Consider the following 19,344-nt stretch of genomic DNA (forward strand, 5'->3'; position numbering starts at 1 on the left):
TAGCCTGAGAGATAAAATGCTCTTCTCATCTTTGTCTCAAATGTCACCCCAACTCTTCACTTTGTTTTATTGAGCATACTCCACCACATCACTCCTCACACCCACTTACCATCTATACTAATCCATCCTCCTCTTTACACTTCCTCACTTGACCATCTATCTCCCAATGACTGAGTCAGCCCCCCCCAGATGTGAAGATTTTTTTTAAAAATAGGTATGCAGATTGCTGATGATGTGGAGCATAAATCTATGAAGCTTACAACAATCTCCAGTGTCACGTTGCCATACAACCATCAATCAACATTGACAATGTCATAGACAAAGACATTTATCTTCCTGATGCTGATAGTTAAACCAAACTCTGTACAGGCATGAGAGATTCTGTCCATGAAGGTGTTCCTCAGTCTGGAATGTTCATGTAGCATCATTGCTATTGGGGATACAGTAGGCTACTGGACTAGTAATCCAGAGACTAATGCGAATTAAATTCAGTTAATAAATCTGGAATATAAAACTAGTCTCAGCAATAGTGATCATATCATCAAGTGTTGTGAAAATCCAGGGCAGCACAGTGGCTAGCATTGCTGCCTCACGGCACTGAGGCCCCAGGTTCGACCCCGGCACTGGATCACTGTGTGGAATTTTCACATTATCCTCGTTTCTCCATGTGCCTCACCCCCACAACCCGAAGATGTGCAGGGTAAGTGGATTGGCCATGCTAAATTGGCCCTTAATTAGAAAAAAGATTGGGTACTCTAAATGTAATTTTTTTTGTTATTTTCTTAAAAATAAATTGACTACCCAATTATTTGTTCCCAATTAAGGGGCAATTTAGCATGGCCAATCCACCTAACCTGCACATCGTTGGGCTGTGGAGGTGAAACCCACGCAGACACGGGGAGAATATGCAAACTCCACACAGACAGTGACCCAGGGCCAGGATCGAACCCGGGTCCTCAGTGCCATAGGCAGCAATACTAACCACTGTGCCACCGTGCAGCTGGATATTCTAAATTTATATATATATTTTTTAATTGATGCAAAAATCCATCTGGTTCAGTGATGCCCTTTAGGGAAGGAAATCTTCCAGGTCTGATCTACATATGACTCCAGACCCACAGCAATGGGATTCATTTTTAACTGCCCTGCGTAATAGCTGAGCAAATCACTCAGTTCAAAGGAACGACCGGGGCTGGTTTAGCACAGTGGGCTAAACAGCTGGCTTGTAATGCAGAACAATGCCAGCAGCGCGGGTTCAATTCCCATACTGGCCTCCCCGAACAGGCGCCGGAATGTGGCGACTAGAGGCTTTTCACAGTAACTTCATTGAAGCCTACTTGTGACAATAAGCGATTATAAAAAATGAATAATAATTAAGGATGGGGAACAAATGCTGACCTTGCCACCCACCTCCCAAGGGTGGGGAACAAATGCTGACCTTGCCACCCACCTCCCAAGGGTCAATTAAAAAAAACAACTCTCTGATGAGGACTTGTTGCACTTTGGTCTTGGATCTCAGGCGGGCAAGGCTGAGCTGCTTCCCATCAGTTCTGGTATGTAAATAGATATCACATGTAGATGAACCGAAGCCATATGAAGGCAGCAAAGAATATGTCAAAGAGTATCAGTGCCAGAATGCAGCCTTATTTGACTGTGCTGTGGATGTGAAAAGGTTGTAATGTTGTCCATTATTTTGTCATGAAAAGGTGAGGACAATCTTCCATCTTCACTTGGCTACTGATCCTGGGTATTATTTCCAATTCTTTTGCAAACTATTTCCATAAGAGTGATCATGTTTTGCATATTCTTAATAGACGTTCTGGAGTCTGTCTGTCCTGTCAATTGCAGATTCCTATTCTTGCCCCTTATTGTTGAATATCAATTGGGTTATGCAAACCTGCCTTGTAGTCTGGTAGTTGGACAGTAAAACAACTTGATGCAATGCCAGGTAGCATAACAATATCCTTTCCCATATTCTTTAATATGTCTCCTCTTCAAATCCTATCCAATTCCCCCTACACAGCTAACAATCCCTGCCACAATAGTGATTTATTGTAAAGCATTCCAGGTCCTAATAATTCTTCTTTTTAAGGCAGCACGGTGGCACAGTGGTTAGCACTGCTGCCTCACGGCACCAAGGTCTCAGGTTCGATCCCGGCTCTGGGTCACTGTCCATGTGGAGTTTGCACATTCTCCCTGTGTTTGCGCATCTTTGGGTTTCACCCCCACAACCCAAAGATGTGCAGGGTAGGTGGATTGGCCACGCTAAATTGACCCTTAATTGGAAAAAATTAATTGGGTACTCTAAATTTATTTTTTTTTAAATTTATTTTATACATGAGGCCCATATGTAAATAATTGCCCTTTATATTAATACTACTGACTAATAATACTGATAAGTGGCAGGATGGTACAGTGGTTAGCACTGCTGCCTCACTGCATCAGGATCCCGGGTTTGATTCCGGCCTTGGTGACTGTGTGGAGTTTGCATGTTCCACCCGTGTCTGCAGGGGCTTCCTCCGGATGCTCCGGTTTCCTCCCACAGTACAAAGATGGACAGATCAGGTGGATTGGCCGTGATCAACGAGTGGGGTTACAGGGATATGGCCGAGGTAGCATGCTCTTTCAGAGGGTTAATAAGACTTGATGGGCTGAATGATCTCCTTCTGCACTGTAGGGATTCTATGTACTATGATTAATACAATAACAAGGCAATCCTCTGAATGCTAAGCAATTGTTAGCCATGGTTAATTTTCTTGTGTTATTTACACTTGCTAACCAGGTACACTTCATTATACATTAAAAGCTACAAATCCCACTTAATGTGAAATAGGGTGTTTTTACCACCAAAAAAAAGCAATTTATCTGATCTAGTTCCCCATGTATCTCAGGCTTTCCAACTAATGAAAATATTAGCTGAAAATGTACGTAATATGAAAGTGTGCAACATTAGATTGTTTTTGCTGTGTTCATTTAAGTGTCGCCTTATTTATAAGACAGCACATTAGTTGCTGATGGGGTTAATATCAGTTAATTCCATTGATTGCATTCATTTAGACAACTCGTGAGTAAATGTTTCACATTAATGTCAGGATTGAGCAGGGGCAGCAGAAACATTTCTTACCCTATCACACTTCATATTAATTCATTGAATTTAAATTCCACCAATTGTCATGGTGGCACTTGAACCCATGTTCCCAGAGCATTAACCTGAGCCTTTAGGTTACGAGGCCAGGGATGTTAAAACACAGAAAACTCCCCATCTCATCAGCAACTTCAATGTCCTCCAATTATTTCTCTACTTCCCACAATTCTGAATGTTCTGGTCATAGCAAATGTGCTACTGTGCTGCTCAGGTCTTCCAGATGTCACCGAAGCCAGTTTTTCTTATTGCGACCTGTGATCATGATGTTTTCACTGAGTTAAATAATTTAATTAACATGATGAAAGGAGAAATGATACACAGATAGAACAGGTATTTGAAACTCCAAGGTTACCAAGCAACATTTCCTCTGGACTTCAGAATCAAATACCAACAAACATTTAGGCCAGAGATACCACAAAGGTTAGCTGGTTAAGATGCAGGTGTTAATTGTGGTTCAATGGGTAAAAAAAACTCTTGTCTCTTTGAGTCAGAACATTGTCAATTTAAATCCCACTCCAGAAACTTGAGCCCATTATGGAAGCTGCACACTGCAATGCAGTACTGAGGGTGTGTTGAACTTTAGGCGATGCCATCTTTCAGATGAGATATTAAATCAAGGTCCCTCTTGGGTGGATGTAAAAAAACTCCCATATATTTGAAGATCAGGGGAGTTTTTACTGCTGTCCTATTAATATGTATCCCTCAACCAACATCACTAAAATAGATTAGCTGACTACAATGCAATGTTTTTTTTTAAATTTCCGCCTCTCCTCCTCTCGCCCCCCCCCCCACTGCCTCTCCTCCTCTCTCCTCTCGCCCCCCACCGCCTCTCCTCCTCGCGCCCCCCCACCGCCTCTCGCCCCCCCCACTGCCTCTCCTCCTCTCGCTCCCCCCCACCGCCTCTCCTCCTCTCGCACCCCCCCACCGCCTCTCCTCCTCTCGCACCCCCCACCGCCTCTCCTCCTCTCGCACCCCCCCACCGCCTCTCCTCCTCTCGCACCCCCCACCGCCTCTCCTCCTCTCGCCCCCCCCCACCGCCTCTCCTCCTCTCGCCGCCCCACCGCCTCTCCTCCTCGCGCCCCCCCCACCGCCTCTCCTCCTCTCGCCCCCCCACCGCCTCTCCTCCTCTCGCCGCCCCACCGCCTCTCGGCCCTCCCCACCGCCGACTTGCCCATCCTCACCCCGCTTCAATCCTATCTCCGACTACAATGCAATGTTGTATTACATTCAGATGCTGGCAAGGGGAGGATTTACAAGAACTTGTTTTCTATGACCAGAGATTGGTACATAGCCAGCAGTATAACTCAAACTTGACGACCTGGAATCGGTCAACCTAGGGCCTGTATTATCTGCACCTTCAGGCAGCCAGCTTTCTCTATTTGTTTAATGGTTGCTCTCAATCCCTCTAGTTGCTATGCCACTGTGTTGATGAGTTCAGTTATTCCACATCTCAATGTTTTTTAGGTGATGAAGAAAGAAGCAAAGGCATTGAAGAAAAGCATTCATTATGACCGCTCTCAACAAAAGCCCTAAACCAAGAAATGCTAAGGAAGATCATATTCACAAGATTTACTACTTTAGAATTATAGAGGTTACCATTTCTGCATCTTTTTTTCACACCAGACCTTTTCCCTCGATATGTTGATCCTTGTTGGGTATAGATTTTTGCTCATGCTGTATTTTTCAATTCAACTCGTTCTAAATCCAAACTAACATGTAAGAAATGAAATCACTGTCTTTTATATAATTCTTTAAAGAGGAACACACCAGTATCCTCTTAGCAATGAATCAGCTTTTGCATACAAGTTGTTGAAGCTGAGAGTAGGAAACTCTGGAGGTTAATTATTGGAATGGTCAGTCATGGACCGGCACCGGAGGTCATTAATAGCAATTGCTTCTTATAAGCTATTGTCAAAGTAAAACTTGAGGCATATTGTCTTTTAATTAAGTCTTTACAGGTTCAGACGGTGTGACTGGAATTCATTCATCAGGCAGGAATGTTCCCTTCCAATCGGGGAACACTTCAGCAATCAGGGGCATTCAGCCTCTGATCTTCGGGTAAGCGTTCTCCAAGTCGACCTTCAGGACGTGCGACAATGCAGAACAGAAACTGATAGACAAGTTCCGCACCCATGGGTACGGCCTCAACCGGGACCTTGGATTCATGTCGCACTACATTCACCCCCCACCATCTGGCCTGGACGTGCAAAATCCTACCAACTGTCCTGGCTTGAGACAATTCACACCTCTTTAACCTGTGACTATCCCTCTCTCCACTCGCACCATCTGGACCTGTAAAGACTTAATTACTTGCACAGACTCGCATTCAAAGTATTATCCTGCATTATTGACTTTGTCTGTATATATGTTTGCGGAATCCATCTCTTCACTCACCTGATGAAGGAGCTGCATTCCGAAAGCTAGTGATTCTAAACAAACCTGTTGGACTTTAACCTGGTGTTGTAAGACTTCTTACTGTGCCCACCTTAGAAGGACAAGAGCAGAAGTTGCATAGGGATAATTCCAGCTCTAACCGTGCACCCCCCCCCAAGTCACACATCATCATGATTTGTCAATGACGTTCACATCCTGACAATGAATACAGATATTCCCCACAAAGAACTCATTCTAATCATTCATGTATTTTAGAATTGTTGAATTGGCCGTGACTACCATTTTCACTTTACTGTGGTTACTGTGTGACTCAGGGGGCAGATGTCCTGGCTGGATTGGTACTGAAACCCCAGGGAAACTCCTGGTTCGCCCCTCCCCACCAATTCTATTCAGAGTCACAGTAATCCTTGTGGATTGACAAATAAAGGGCACTTTTAATCTTGAAAATTCCATAAATCTTTGTTTTAATTTGCAATCGAAAATAACATTGGAAATTCTAATCTTTCATATTCAATATTAATTTGACTTTGTCATTTATAAATACATTCGCATCTTGTAGAAATTAAGAAAAAAATATTGGCATTTAAACTTGGCAGGAACTTTTTTGTCCTTCCCCTGAGTTTCTGCCCAGTGACTCACCGCAGGACAGAGGCCACTTTCTGCATTTCTGGTATTGCTCTGGCGAAGGTCAACTGACTCACTGCAGGTGTATCTCCTGTACTATTGTTGACTTTTAGATTTATGGGGATCATTTTAACCTAACTCACCTGGTGGGAAACTGCGGAGAGTGAATTGAGACATCTGCATTTCTCACCACCCGTTTTACATTTGGTCCAATTTTATTTTCCATTGGTTTCTGAATATAAGTCATGCAGCCAGACCAGATCCAGTCAGTTCCTCAGTTTGTTGGAAGTGCTCCCATTGTAATTTCAACTATGGAGATCAGTCTGATTGCCTTTCTCACCAGCAATTACATCTGAAGGCCCACAATGTAACACCATGTACAACCACTGTTCCAGCATTCATAATAGGTTGCTCTACTGCACTGGAACACGGGTTCACTAAATAGTTGTGTTCCATCTGTCCAGCGACCCCTGCCACACAATCTAACTGGCTCCTGGCTGGCCCTTATGGTTTTTGCCTCCATCTCTTCCAGAGAATTAATCTGAACTTGTGTGAAGGAGCTCTTCCTAACCACAGTTCTCTACATTAATTTCACTAGTTTGAACTCCATTGTTAGTCGCACTGTTATTGCAAATATTCATGTAGGGTACTGGGTTTGCTTTTCCCATATCCTCTTGTATCCTTCTATCATTTTGAATAAAGGTTTGAGTTAAGTCTAATCATGGGTTATATTATCATAAAAAATTATAAACATCACTTAGTGCACTGTTCAATGGTTGAATTGATCCATATTTGATTATGTTAGACTTTTGACTGATCTATGTTCACTGTGCTAGATTTACTAAGCCTGGGTGTAGCCTCTGAGAGCTAAAGTAAGCAGAAGCTTCCAGAAACACCTGAGAAGCCAGAGCTATGAACATGTGTGGATGGAGACATCTTGTAATTCAAGAGATATTTTAAAGCACTGTTTTAAACCTGTTTTGGACTTAAAACTACTTTCATCGCTGCATTGCTTGGAGGTAAATCAAATATCTAAAGTAGACAACAAACCGACAATAAAATAATACTTAGCACTTTTTAAAAATTTTAAAATAATTTACCAGAAAATAAAAGTTGTAATTTTCCTTGCTCATTATTTGGTCCTGTATAAATGACTGATGGGAAATCAACCAATAAAGTGGTGTGCTAGACATTGAGCTCTTGTAAAAAGTCATCAGTCAATTCCTGAGTTCACAGAATGGTTATGTTTGTATAATGTGCAGTTAAATCTGGTGCTAACTATCTGGCTTCCTCCAAGTACTGGAATGATGATTGAACATTTCTTGCTCCTCAAATATCCTCACAATGATTCAATGAGTTTCATCAAAGGGAAGATGCACTCTTACCAACTTGGTACAAATTGTTCTGAAGCCATGTCTCCACCAAAATATTCACCCATCTGTTTGTTTTCGGATCCTGATGGACCTGCTGTCTGTTTCAAACAATTTGTTAGCATTTTTTTTCCAATTAAGGGGCAATTTAGCATGGCCAATCCATCTACCCTGCACATTTTTGGGTTGTGGGGATGAGACCCACGCAGATACGGGGAGAATGTGCAAACTCCACATGGACAGTTACCTGGGCTGGGATCAAATCCGGGTCCTCGGCGTCCTGAGGCAGCAGTGCTAACCACTGCGCCACCGTGCCGTCTTTGCATTTTTAATTATGAGGTTTTCACTTTTTTCCAAGTTCAGATCCAATTGTGCCTTGTTTATATTTAAAAGACTGAAAGCATTGGCATATACATAACAGCTTTTACAGCCTTAGCACATCCTGAGCACTTCAGAACCAATAAAGTACTTCTGAAATGCAGTCACTGCTAAATGCCACAAACAAAACACAGAACAAAATGACCAAACAATCTGTTGGTCAAAGGGTAAATGTTGGAGGCCTCCTCAGTAACTTTTTGAAGAGTGCCAAAAGAACTTTCACATCTACATGAGAAGGATAGATAGGTCAAAAATGTAACATTTCACGTGAAAGGCAGCACTTCCAACATTGCAGCACGGTCCCAGTACTGCACTGAAGCATTGGACTAGATTATTTGCTCAAATCTCTGGAGTGAGATATGAATCTATGATTTTCTGAATCAAGAGGTGAGGCTGCAACATCCTGACTCACACCCAACACCTTTGGAAAATTTGCTTCAATGAAAAGGGAAAACATCGGGTTATAACAGGCTGGGTGTTTGATGAATGAGGTGCATAATAATGGGCTGTAAAACAGATAAGATGTACAATCGGCACAGTGCATAACAAGAGAATAGAACAGGTATGTTTGATGTGTTTAAAAGATCACACATCTGGCAGGGTATTTGACAGGTATGGTGTACATCAGACACTATGTATAATGGTTAGAGTGAATAATGTGCGCAGTTCATAACAGCCACATTGGAAAACAGATGGGATGTAAAGTGCACGGGTTTATAATGGCTGGGGTTTATAATAGATATGGGCAGTGTTTATATGAGACATTTTTAATTGGTGTGATGCATAAGACAAGATTAATGATCAACATTAATGGTAGTGTTTAATGGGTGGGGTTTATAATGGATGGTGAGTATAATGGGCAGGATTTAAAATTGGAGGGGTCTATGTGGGCGGCACGGTGGCAGAGTGGCTAGCACTACTGACTGACAGCGCCAGGGACCTGGTTCAATTCTGACCTTGGGTGGCTGTCTGTGTGGAGTTTGCATCCTCTCCCCCTGTCTGCATGGGTTTCCTCTGAGTGTTCCAGTTTCCTCCCACAAATGTACAGGTTAGATGGATTGGCCATGCAAGGGAACCGTGGTTTACTAAAGCAGTCGAAACAGTTGTCAAGAGGAAGAAGGACGCTTATGGATAGATGAGACATGAAAGTTCAGTTAGGGCGCTCGAGAGTTACAAGTTAGCTAGGAAGGACCGAAAGAGAGAGCTAAGGAGGGGACATGAGAAGTCTTTGGCAGGTAGGATCAAGGATAACCCTAAAGCTTTCTATAGATATGTCAGGAATAAAAGAATGACTAGGGTAAGAGTAGGGCCAGTCAAGGACAGTAGTGGGAAGTTGTGCGTGGAGTCCGAGGAGATAGGAGAGGTGCTAAATGAATATATTTGGTCAGTATTCACACACAGGAAAAAGACAATGTTGTCGAGAATACTGAGATTCAGGCTACTAGACTAGAAGGGCTTGAGGTTCATAAGGAGGAGGTGTTAGCCATTCTGGAAAGTGTGAAAATAGATAAGTCCCCTGAGCCGGATGGGATTTATCCTAGGATTCTCTGGGAAGCTAGGGAGGAGATTGCTGAGCCTTTGGCTTTGATCTTTAAGGCATCTTTGTCTACAGGAATAGTGCCAGAAGACTGGAGGATAGCAAATGTTGTCCCCTTGTTCAAGAAGGGGAGTAGAGACAACTCTGGTAACTATAGACCAGTGAGCCTTACTTCTGTTGTGGGCAAAATCTCGGAAAGGTTTATAAGAGATAGGATGTATAATCATCTGGAAAGGAATAATTTGATTAGAGATAGTCAACACGGTTTTGTGAAGGGTAGGTCGTGCCTCACAAACCTTATTGAGTCCTTTGAGAAGGTGACCAAGCAGGTTGATGAGGGTAAAGCAGTTGATGTGGTGTATATGGATTTCAGTAAAGCGTTTGATAAGGTTCCCCACGGTAGGCTACTGCAGAAAATACAGAGGCATGGGATTCAGAGTGATTTAGCAGTTTGGATCAGAAATTGGCTAGCTGGAAGAAGACAAAGGGTGGTGGTTGATGGGAAATGTTCAGACTGGAGTCCAGTTACTAGTGGTGTACCACAAGGATCTGTTTTGGGGCCACTGCTGTTTGTCATTTTTATAAATGACCTGGAGGAGGGCGTAGAAGGATGGGTGAATACATTTGCAGATGACACGAAAGTCGGTGGAGTTGTGGACAGTGCGGAAGGATGTTACAAATTACAGAAGGACATAGATAAGCTGCAGCGCTGGGCTGAGAGGTGGCAAATGGAGTTTAATGCAGAAAAGTGTGAGGTGTTTCATTTTGGAAGGAGTAACAGGAAGACAGATTACTGGGCTAATGGTAAGATTCTTGGCAGTGTGGATGAGCAGAGAGTTCTCGGTGTCCATGTGCATAGATCCCTGAAAGTTGCCACCCAGGTTGAGAGGGTTGTTAAGAAGGCGTACGGTGTGTTAGCTTTTATTGGTAGAGGGATTGAGTTTCGGAGCCATGAGGTCATGTTGCAACTGTACAAAACTCTGGTGCGGCCGCATTTGGAGTATTGTGTGCAATTCTGGTCGCCGCATTATAGAAAGGATGTGGAAGCATTGGAAAGGGTGGAAAGAGAAGATTTACCAGAATGTTGCCTGGTATGGAGGGAAGATCTTACAGGAAAGGCTGAGGGACTTGAGGCTGTTTTCGTTAGAGAGAAGGTTAAGAGCTGACTTAATTGAGGCATACAAGATGATCAGAGGATTGGATAGGGTGGACAGTGAGAGCCTTTTTCCTTGGATGGTGATGTCTAGCATGAGGGGACATAGCTTTAAATTGAGGGGAGATAGATATAGGACAGATGTCAGAGGTAGGTTCTTTACTCAGAGAGTAGTAATGGCGTGGAATGCCCTGCCTGCAACAGTAGTGGACTCGCCAACACTAAGGGCATTCAAATGGTCATTGGATAAACATATGGACGATAAGGGAATAGTGTAGATGGGCTTTAGAGTGGTTTCACAGGTTGGTTCAACATGAGGGCCGAAGGGCCTGTACTGTGCTGTAATGTTCTATGTTCTATGCTAAATTGCCCATTGGTGTCCAAAAGGTTAGATGGGGTGACGGGGATAGGGTGGGGGCATGGGCCTGGGTGGGGTGCTCATTCTGAGGGTCGGTGCAGACTAGATGGCCCAAATGGCCTCCTTCTGCACTGTAAGATTCTGTGACAGGCAGGATTTTTCTTGAGAAGACTGTATGTGGTCTGGGTGTTTACTCGGTGGTGCTTATAATGAGATGGGCTTAGAATGGGCAGGGTTTATTGGAGGCGTTTACTTTCGGTAGCGTTTATCAGAGGAAATGTTTATAATGACTGCACTTATAACATGTGCAGTTGTATAATGGGTGGGCTATATAATGACTATGCTTATAATGGTACGAAGTCTTACAACACCAGGTTAAAGTCCAACAGGTTTGTTTCGATGTCACTAGCTTTCGGAGCGCTGCTCCTTCCTCAGGTGAAGGAAGGCTCCTTCACCTGAGGAAGGAGCAGCGCTCCAAAAGCTAGTGACATCGAAACAAACCTGTTGGACTTTAACCTGGTGTTGTAAGACTTCGTACTGTGCTCACCCCAGTCCAACGCCGGCATCTCCACATCATGCTTATAATGGGCAGGGTTATAACTGGAAGTAATTTATAATGAGTGGCAATTATAATGGATGGTATTTATAATGGCTGGCTATAAAGGGAGGGGTTTAGAACAGATGTCCAATTCGCTTGCGCTCATTCTGTGCTCACTGAAGTTGAATTTCTAACCCCCCCCCGCCTCCATATTGATTTTTGGGCTGATTCTCAGTTAGTGCCGTGGGAGGATATTATTACCCGGCAGGTACAAATACCAGGAATTTCTAATGCGCTGCCCACAAATTTCTATTTGGTAATTGTACAGTATTACTTGAGTAGATTTCAATACAATTGGTTTGATCCCATGGTTCTGTTATTTCCATCCATGGGAGTGAATTTTTTTCAAATTGTATTTGCGTGCAGAGCTTGAGGTGGAGAGAGTAGCAAACCCCAACCTGGTTTTCTGGAATTGAATGGCAGCCTGTTCCTGGAACACAAAGCTCTGCACTAGAGCGCTACTTCCTATTAAAATACAAACTGCTCCTGAACATCTTCTGCTTCCTGAGGTGATCACGGTTGTTGATTATTCCGTATGGGCACAGTAAACAACCCGGCTTTCTCTCCTTGCACGTTCAGCATCAAACACCAGCAGATGGCTGACCAGGGTCTCTTCAGGACCTGTCCTGATCAGTGATGGATTGTTCTCCTGTGAAACAAATGAGCAAGAAAAGGGAAATTACACAGCGGACGGTTCAACAAGAACAAAGCTGCACTCAGTAAACTGTTACAAAGCACTGCGCAATAAGCAACAAGCTGTCCCGCCGTTAGCATACAAGCACCCAGAGCCCCTTGGAGCTTGGCGTCTATTGTTTCACAAACTAAGCTAGAGGATGCTCAGAGGTAGCTGCCATAAAATGGAGAAAATCTTGCAATGGGTGGCAATGATTAAGCTGTACAGTTACAAATGGAGTTTGTGCCTTGGGCTAAGGGAGGTGAAAATCAGATTGCTCCTCATTCTGACCATCACTCAGAGGCCAAGCAAGGGCAGATTCAGGCTTTGCAGTAATGCTCTCTATGGAGAACAGTCTTTAGTCACTTGTGTACCTGGATGCAATCGGCCAGAGTTTTCGTGTTTTCAGCTTTTGTTAAGCTCTAGTTCGGAAATAAAGACACCTCAGGAGGTGAATCCACTGTGCACACGGTGAACCAGATGAGACATCATTACAACATTATCCAATGATCCCTACTGGTAATTGTGTACGCTTGGAAATAGCATCAGGATGTCACTGAACTTCTTAGTCAAATATTCCACAACACACACTGTCTGGTTCACACATGGCAAATGGTCACCTGAAAGAGGAATTGGATGGATGTCAGTGCACATGGAGGCCGAGTCCACTGAGATCCAGTACCTTGAAGAGGAAAGTGAAATATTTGGCAAAAAAGATCAATTTTAAGAAGGAAGTAGTTTATATGTCTGTTTCTCACAGGTATGCTACTGCCCTTGGTTTTCTTTTTTGGGTGAACTTTTTGTTTTTATATTTATTTTCTTAACAGCACACAGAAACAAAAGATTAACGTGGTAAAAGTTCATTAATTATCACATTTATCATCAGTGCTGTCGACAGAAAAATAAAAGAAACAATATTACAAAGCTACTTTTAGTTCTGAGAATCAAGTTATGTGTACAGGCAAGTGTTGGCATAGCAGATGAAGAAGAATTTGATGAGGATGACTGGTTCGTATAAAAGTTGTTTGTTTCCTGACATAGAATACCTGTGAAAAGTACTATAGGAAATATATGGGAAAGCACGGTTAAAAAAGGGGGGGACAAGTAAAATATATAAAATGAATGGTGTTGGTTTGGGGTGGGGTAGGGAGTGCTCTCTGGGTTTAGTTCATGTGAACAATATTCACATTACTGGGATCCACCTTTGAAAGAATTTTTTGCTTTGCATGCATGATTCGTTCCATCTTCAATAACTCTCTGACTTTGGATAACCAAGTTTCATAGGTTGGCCATATGGGTTTCAGCCAATTGAGGCCGAAATCCTTAATGGCAGCTATCAGCAAATTTTGTAAAAGATAGTTATGTTTTCTGCCACCAGACCCTTCTGGAATTGGACTTAACAGAGCAGTTAGGGAGGGTCTGTGGGATGTCCATGTGAAATACCTCAGCCAATGTTTTGAATATCTTATCCCAATACTCTCTCAACTTTGGGCTTGACCAGAATGTGTGGAAGCAATGACCAATTGGTTCCCCACAGACTCTCCAGAAAATATTTGTGGGGGAGGAACCAATTTTTACAGCAATATGTGGTGATCTGAAGTACCTAGTAATGAGCTTCCATTTATATTCTCTCCCGGTATTTGAGTCGGTAACAACATGAGCCTCAGAACAAATCTTATTCCAGTCTTCCGCCGGTATCTCCTGTTGCAGTTCAACCTCCCATTTCCTTTTAATGTATAAGAAATTTCTAGGCACCATAGAGAGAAAGGTCTGATATATACAAGGATATTACTTTTCCCTCAGTGACACCTCATTGGATGTTCACAAAATCTAAGAACATAAGAACCAGGAGCAGAAATAGGCAATTCAGCCCCTCAATCCTGCTCCGCCATTCAATCAGATCGTGGCTGATCTAATCTGAGCCTCAACTCTACTTTCCTGCCTGTTCTCCATAACCTTTCAACCCCTTACTAATTAAAACTGTCTCCTCCTTAAATTTACTCAATGTCACAGCATCCATCATACTCTGGGGTAGTGAGTTCCACAGATTCATGACCCTTCGAGAGAAGTAATTTCTCCTCATCTCTGTTTTAAATCTGCTGCCCCTTATTCTAAAACTATGACCTCTCGTTTTAAATTGTCCCACAATAGGACGTATTTGCTCTACGTCTACTTTGTCAATACCTTTTATCATCTTATTGATTGATTTGATTTATTGTCACATGTACCGAAGTACAGTGAAAAGTATTTTTTCTGTGGCCAAGGAACGTGCACAGTACGTACATAGCAGACACAAGAATAATCAACAGAGGACATTGACAAAACAGTGATTGGTTACAGTGCGGAACAAGGAGCCAAACAAAGCAAACACATGAGCAAGAGCAGCATAGGGCATCATGAATAGTGTTCTTACAGGGAACAGAGCAGTCCAAGGGGGAGTCGTTGAGGAGTCTTGTAGCTGTGGGGAAGAAGCTGTTCCTATGTCTGGATGTGCGAGTCTTCAGACTTCTGTACCTTCTGCCTGATGAAAGGGTCTGGAAGAAGGCAATGCCTGGGTAGGAGGGGTCTCTGATAATGCTGCCTGCCTTCTTGAGGCAGCGAGAGGTGTATACAGAATCAGTGTGGGGGTGGCAAGTTTGTGTGATGCGTTGGGCTGAGTTCACCACAGTCTGCAGCTTTTTGCGATCTTGGACCGAGCAGTTGCCATACCAGGCTGCGATGCAGCCGGATAGGATTCTTTCTATCGCACACCTGTAGAAGTTTGTGAGAGTCGATGCAGACATGCCAAGTTTCTTTAGCTTCCGTAGGAAGTAAGAGACATTGTTGGGCTTTCTTGACTGTTGCATCAATGTGAGTGGACCTAAATTAAATTATGTACCTAAATTAAATCTCCCCTCATTCTTCTAAACTCGACAGAGTATCGGCCTAAACTGCTCAATCTCTATTCATAAGACAAAGCCCTCATCTCTGGAATCAATCCAGTGAAGCTCCTCTGAACTGCCTCTAATGCAAATACATCCCTCCTCAAATAAGGGGACCAAAACTGTACACCGTACTCCAATGAGACTTGGCGGTCTCATCAATTCCTTGTACAGATGCAGCAACACTGCCAAAATACCACTCCATCACGCTATTACAGATGGACTTCTTACTTTGTTTAGGTCTTCATGCCTGAAAAGAAAATGGGCGCGATTCTCCCAACAGGGAACAAAGTCTCATAGTGAGCGCGTTTAGCACGCTTGTTTCCCAGTGCTCGCCGTGCCGAGAAACACATGGCTATACTACGCGACTCGCATTGTATAAGGTGCCTGAATGGGGAATGTGCGGCTGAGGCTGCACATAGCCCCGTTTTGTACAGTGGGGAGCTCAGCTCGCTGGAATTCCCCAGTGTAGCGAGAGATTGGGGTGCCATTTTTAAATGGTGTCCCGATCTCCGAGGCCTCCGAAGTGATCCTCTACCCCCTCCCCCAGTCCAAACACACTGTGAGAGGGTCCCCAGCCCCACCAACATCCACGCAGGGAACCCTCGGCCTGCTCGCGCGCTTGCAAAAATTGTCAGCATGGCACCTTGGCAGGGCGAGACATTGAAGGGGGTGGAGGAGGCCCTGTCGCAGCAGGAGGACCGGCTTGTCTCGCTGTAAATAGAGTTGCTGATAGTTGCAGAGAGCAATGAAGGCCTGAGGTTGAAAGTGGAGGATCTGGAGAACAGGTCAAGGCAGTTAAACCTCAGGTTGGCCTTGCTGCCGGAGAGTATGGATGGCTCAAAGCCACCCAGTATTTTTCAGAGATGTTTTCTCGGCTGGTGGGAGGAAATGAGGTGTTTGCCCCCAGACAGGTTTGCATATTTCAGCTCTGGGAACGTAGCCCAGATCGATACTCAGGGCTATCAACAGCCCATCAACCCAGGTATCCGCAGTTTCATTCAGGACTGTTTACACCTAATCAACTCAGACATCCACAGTTAAATCGGCTATCCCCGGGAACAATTGCAACATATTAGCAATTGAATACCGGGCCAGACCTGTCGGCGCCTGCAGTGGCCGAAACAAAGACAGGTGAGCGACCACCCCCCGATCGAGGAATCGCCTCACCATTGGACACATCGACCCCAGAGACGGGACAGAATCCAATCACTTGGGACTTGGAAAGGTGAATGGTTACAAGAACGGACTCTTATCATGTCCCACCATTAAAGGATTGCATTGAGAAATTGGGACAATCTGCTTTTATTTCCAACTTCCAGACATGGAAAGAACATTTAAAACATCGTATAGAGTTCTTCGATCGACTTCAGGAGGCGAGTTTGGTGATGAACCTAGCCGACAGTGAATTTGGAGAAGCCCGAATCACTTTCCTTGTGGAGTTTCCGTTATCCTCAAGTCGAAGGGAAATAATGCGATTTCTTAACATGAATGGCTTTGATCGAACATTTGTGCAAACGTTTTGTGGCGTGATTACTCCACTGATGGACTTGCTAAAGAAACCTAAAAAATTTCAATGGACAGCGGACTTTCAACAGGCATTTGACTGCCTGAAGGCTGTGATTACCAATATTCCTGTATTGGAGAATTGCAAGGGGCTCTGTGGTCAGGTTGAACTAAATTATCTGATTCTGAAGAGAAATGCCGAGGAGTAGAGGAATGGATGGATCGTGCAGAGACTTTATTCAAGGAGACTGTCAATCGAGAAGGATTTCAGTTGGAGGAAGAACAACAAAGAAAAATGGATTATATTATTATACCTGTTTGCGTGTATTGTCTTCTTTAAATGAAAATATATTTTTACTGTGTACATTTCTTAGTGGATGGTGCAAAAGTGAAAAATGAAACCATCTTGAAGTTGATGGTTTTTTTTTTTCTTGGTGGGAGGTGTCATGTGAGAGTACCTTTAAGACATGGATGTTTAAGCAATGTACCTTTAAGAAAACTGTGATGTCAGAGAGTGGGTGGAGCTGAGGTCAGGTCAGCCATTTTGCAGTTTAGTTTTGCAGTTTTAAAAAGAGCTGGATGTGTGTCTGTGTTTTGCAGTGAGCTGGATCTCTGCCATGAAAGACTATCTGTGGATCATTTGGGTGATTTAAACTTATAATTGTAAAGCTTTTAACCTGGTGTGATTTTATTTAAAGGTGTTAAGTCTCTTGGAAGTTTGAAGGAACATTTTAAGGAATATTTTACTGTTGCAATATTTTCTGAGTTATCTTTGAAGTAAGGGGTGTTAAGAGATCCAATGTTTATTTAAGATGTTAAGTTGAGATCATGGAATAAACAGTGTTTTGTGTTTAAAAACCCACGTGTCCACAATTGTAATTCCACACCTGGGGAAAAAGCCGTGTGCTAGGAAAAGCAACAAATCCATTAAAGGGAGAGGTTGGTTGAACTCCATGATACATTTTGGGGTTCTGAAAATACCTCTCCCATAACAATACATAAGATGCCTCAATATAATCTTCACAAGGGCAACTAATAACGGGCAATAAATGCTGGCTTTGCCAGTGACTCCAAACATCCAAAGAATGAATGAAGAATATATTTCTGAGTTGTGTAGCAGTGGGATTATGTACTGGATTTGCAGTTTATAATGCATTTTAAGGCAATGAATTAATGATGTAGGTTAAATGTGCAAGAGCTAAATGCTACTTCCATTATGGGACCTGTCTGATCGGCAGCAGTGTGCTGGAACAGAATTGGTCCATTGCTGTGAATCACAGAATTGCTTCAACCCAGAAACAATTTGGCCCATTGTGATTGCACTAGCTCTCCAACAGAGAGATTCACTTGGCGCCATTCTCCTGCTTTCTCCCTGTAGCCCTGCACATTCGTCCTTTTCAGATAACAGTCTAATTCTCCGCTAAATGCTTCAATTCAATCTTCCGCCATCACATGCTCAGTCAGTGCACTGCAGACCCAAAACATTTGCTGTGTGACAAATATTTTCCTCATGTCAGTTTTGCTTCTTTTACCATTTACTTTAAATCTGTGCCCTCTCATTTCAAACCTTCTTCGAGTGGGAGGAGTTTCCCCATATCTATCCTGTCCAGGCGCCTCATGATTTTAAACGCCTCTATCAAAACTCCAATAATGGGACGGAAGAAGTCTGCTTTTAATTTTTATTGGCTTGCAGTTATGTGTCCATCTTCACTGGGTGGGGAGCATGGATTGTTTGTACCTCTTCAAGGTCAGGGGAAACTTCAGCCCAGATAAGAAAAATCTTGAGTTCCAAAGTCAAACTAAAGATGAATGGGAATCAAGTCATATTCTCCAAAGAGATGTTAATCAACACTTGCAATAAACAATATGAGCCACTGGGTGTCAGTACAGTACCACAACTGAACAACATCTAAATTGCTGACATTTTGCTTCCTCAAATGTTTTTTTATAAAATGGAGCTACGTGTAGCAGCTACTGATGAGTGCTTTAATGGAGGAAAGTGATATAGAGAGCTGGAGAAATGTAGGGAGCGTATTCTAGATTTTGGGGCCTAGGTAACTGCAGGTGCAACCACCAATAGTGGAGCGATTAAAATCAACGATGTTCAAGAGGCCAAAATTAGAGGAGCACAGATCATAGAATGGTTACAGCATGGAAGGAGGCTATTCAGCCCATCATGTCTATTTCTCTAAAGAAGTAATTCACCTCTACCTTCTTCCCCACCTGCTGTGAAAAATATGGAGACAGTCCTTTCTGATCACACCGATCGGATTTCTGTACTGGACAATGGCCTGTCTTCAGTAGTGGAGACAAATAAAAATGTAAAGGCCAAAGTAAATTACCTATAAAACAGGTCGCGGAGGCAGAATATCCACGTTGTGGGTTTGCCGGAGATGATGGGGGGGGGGGGGCAACATCCCAACAGAATATTTTTCCACCATGCTGACCAAAATGGTGGGCAAAGGAGTCTTCATATCCCACCCCTCCCTCTGGAGCTAGACTGTGCTCATCGCACATTGCAACCAAGACCTCGTGCTGGGGAACCCCCCACATGCCGTTATAATCAGATTTCACAACTTCAAGAAGGAGGAACAGGTCCTTCAATGTGCCAGGGAATACTGGGAGATAAAATTAGAAGGCCACTCCATTCAGTTGCATTAAGACCTCAGTGCTGACCTGGCAAAGAG

General features: G+C 43.4%; 2 protein-coding genes across 5 annotated transcripts in view; one reads left to right on the forward strand and one right to left on the reverse strand.

Moving 5' to 3' along the window:
• The window catches only part of odad1 (outer dynein arm docking complex subunit 1), a 41,332-nt gene extending 34,450 nt beyond the window's left edge, over nucleotides 1-6,882 (forward strand). For both annotated transcript variants that reach the window (XM_072478133.1, XM_072478134.1), the window contains one exon: nucleotides 4,610-6,882. In XM_072478133.1, coding sequence (XP_072334234.1) covers nucleotides 4,610-4,678 — 69 coding nt within the window. In that variant the 3' untranslated portion in view covers nucleotides 4,679-6,882. The remainder of the gene's footprint in view (nucleotides 1-4,609) is intronic.
• Nucleotides 6,883-11,454: 4,572 nt separating this feature from the next.
• LOC140392656 (putative oxidoreductase YteT) overlaps nucleotides 11,455-19,344 on the reverse strand; it is a 378,465-nt gene continuing 370,575 nt past the window's right edge. For all 3 annotated transcript variants that reach the window (XM_072478137.1, XM_072478135.1, XM_072478136.1), the window contains one exon: nucleotides 11,455-12,206. In XM_072478137.1, coding sequence (XP_072334238.1) covers nucleotides 12,084-12,206 — 123 coding nt within the window. In that variant the 3' untranslated portion in view covers nucleotides 11,455-12,083. The remainder of the gene's footprint in view (nucleotides 12,207-19,344) is intronic.

This window comes from Scyliorhinus torazame, chromosome 16, assembly GCF_047496885.1.
Source record: "Scyliorhinus torazame isolate Kashiwa2021f chromosome 16, sScyTor2.1, whole genome shotgun sequence".
In the NCBI taxonomy this organism is placed as follows: domain Eukaryota; kingdom Metazoa; phylum Chordata; class Chondrichthyes; order Carcharhiniformes; family Scyliorhinidae; genus Scyliorhinus; species Scyliorhinus torazame.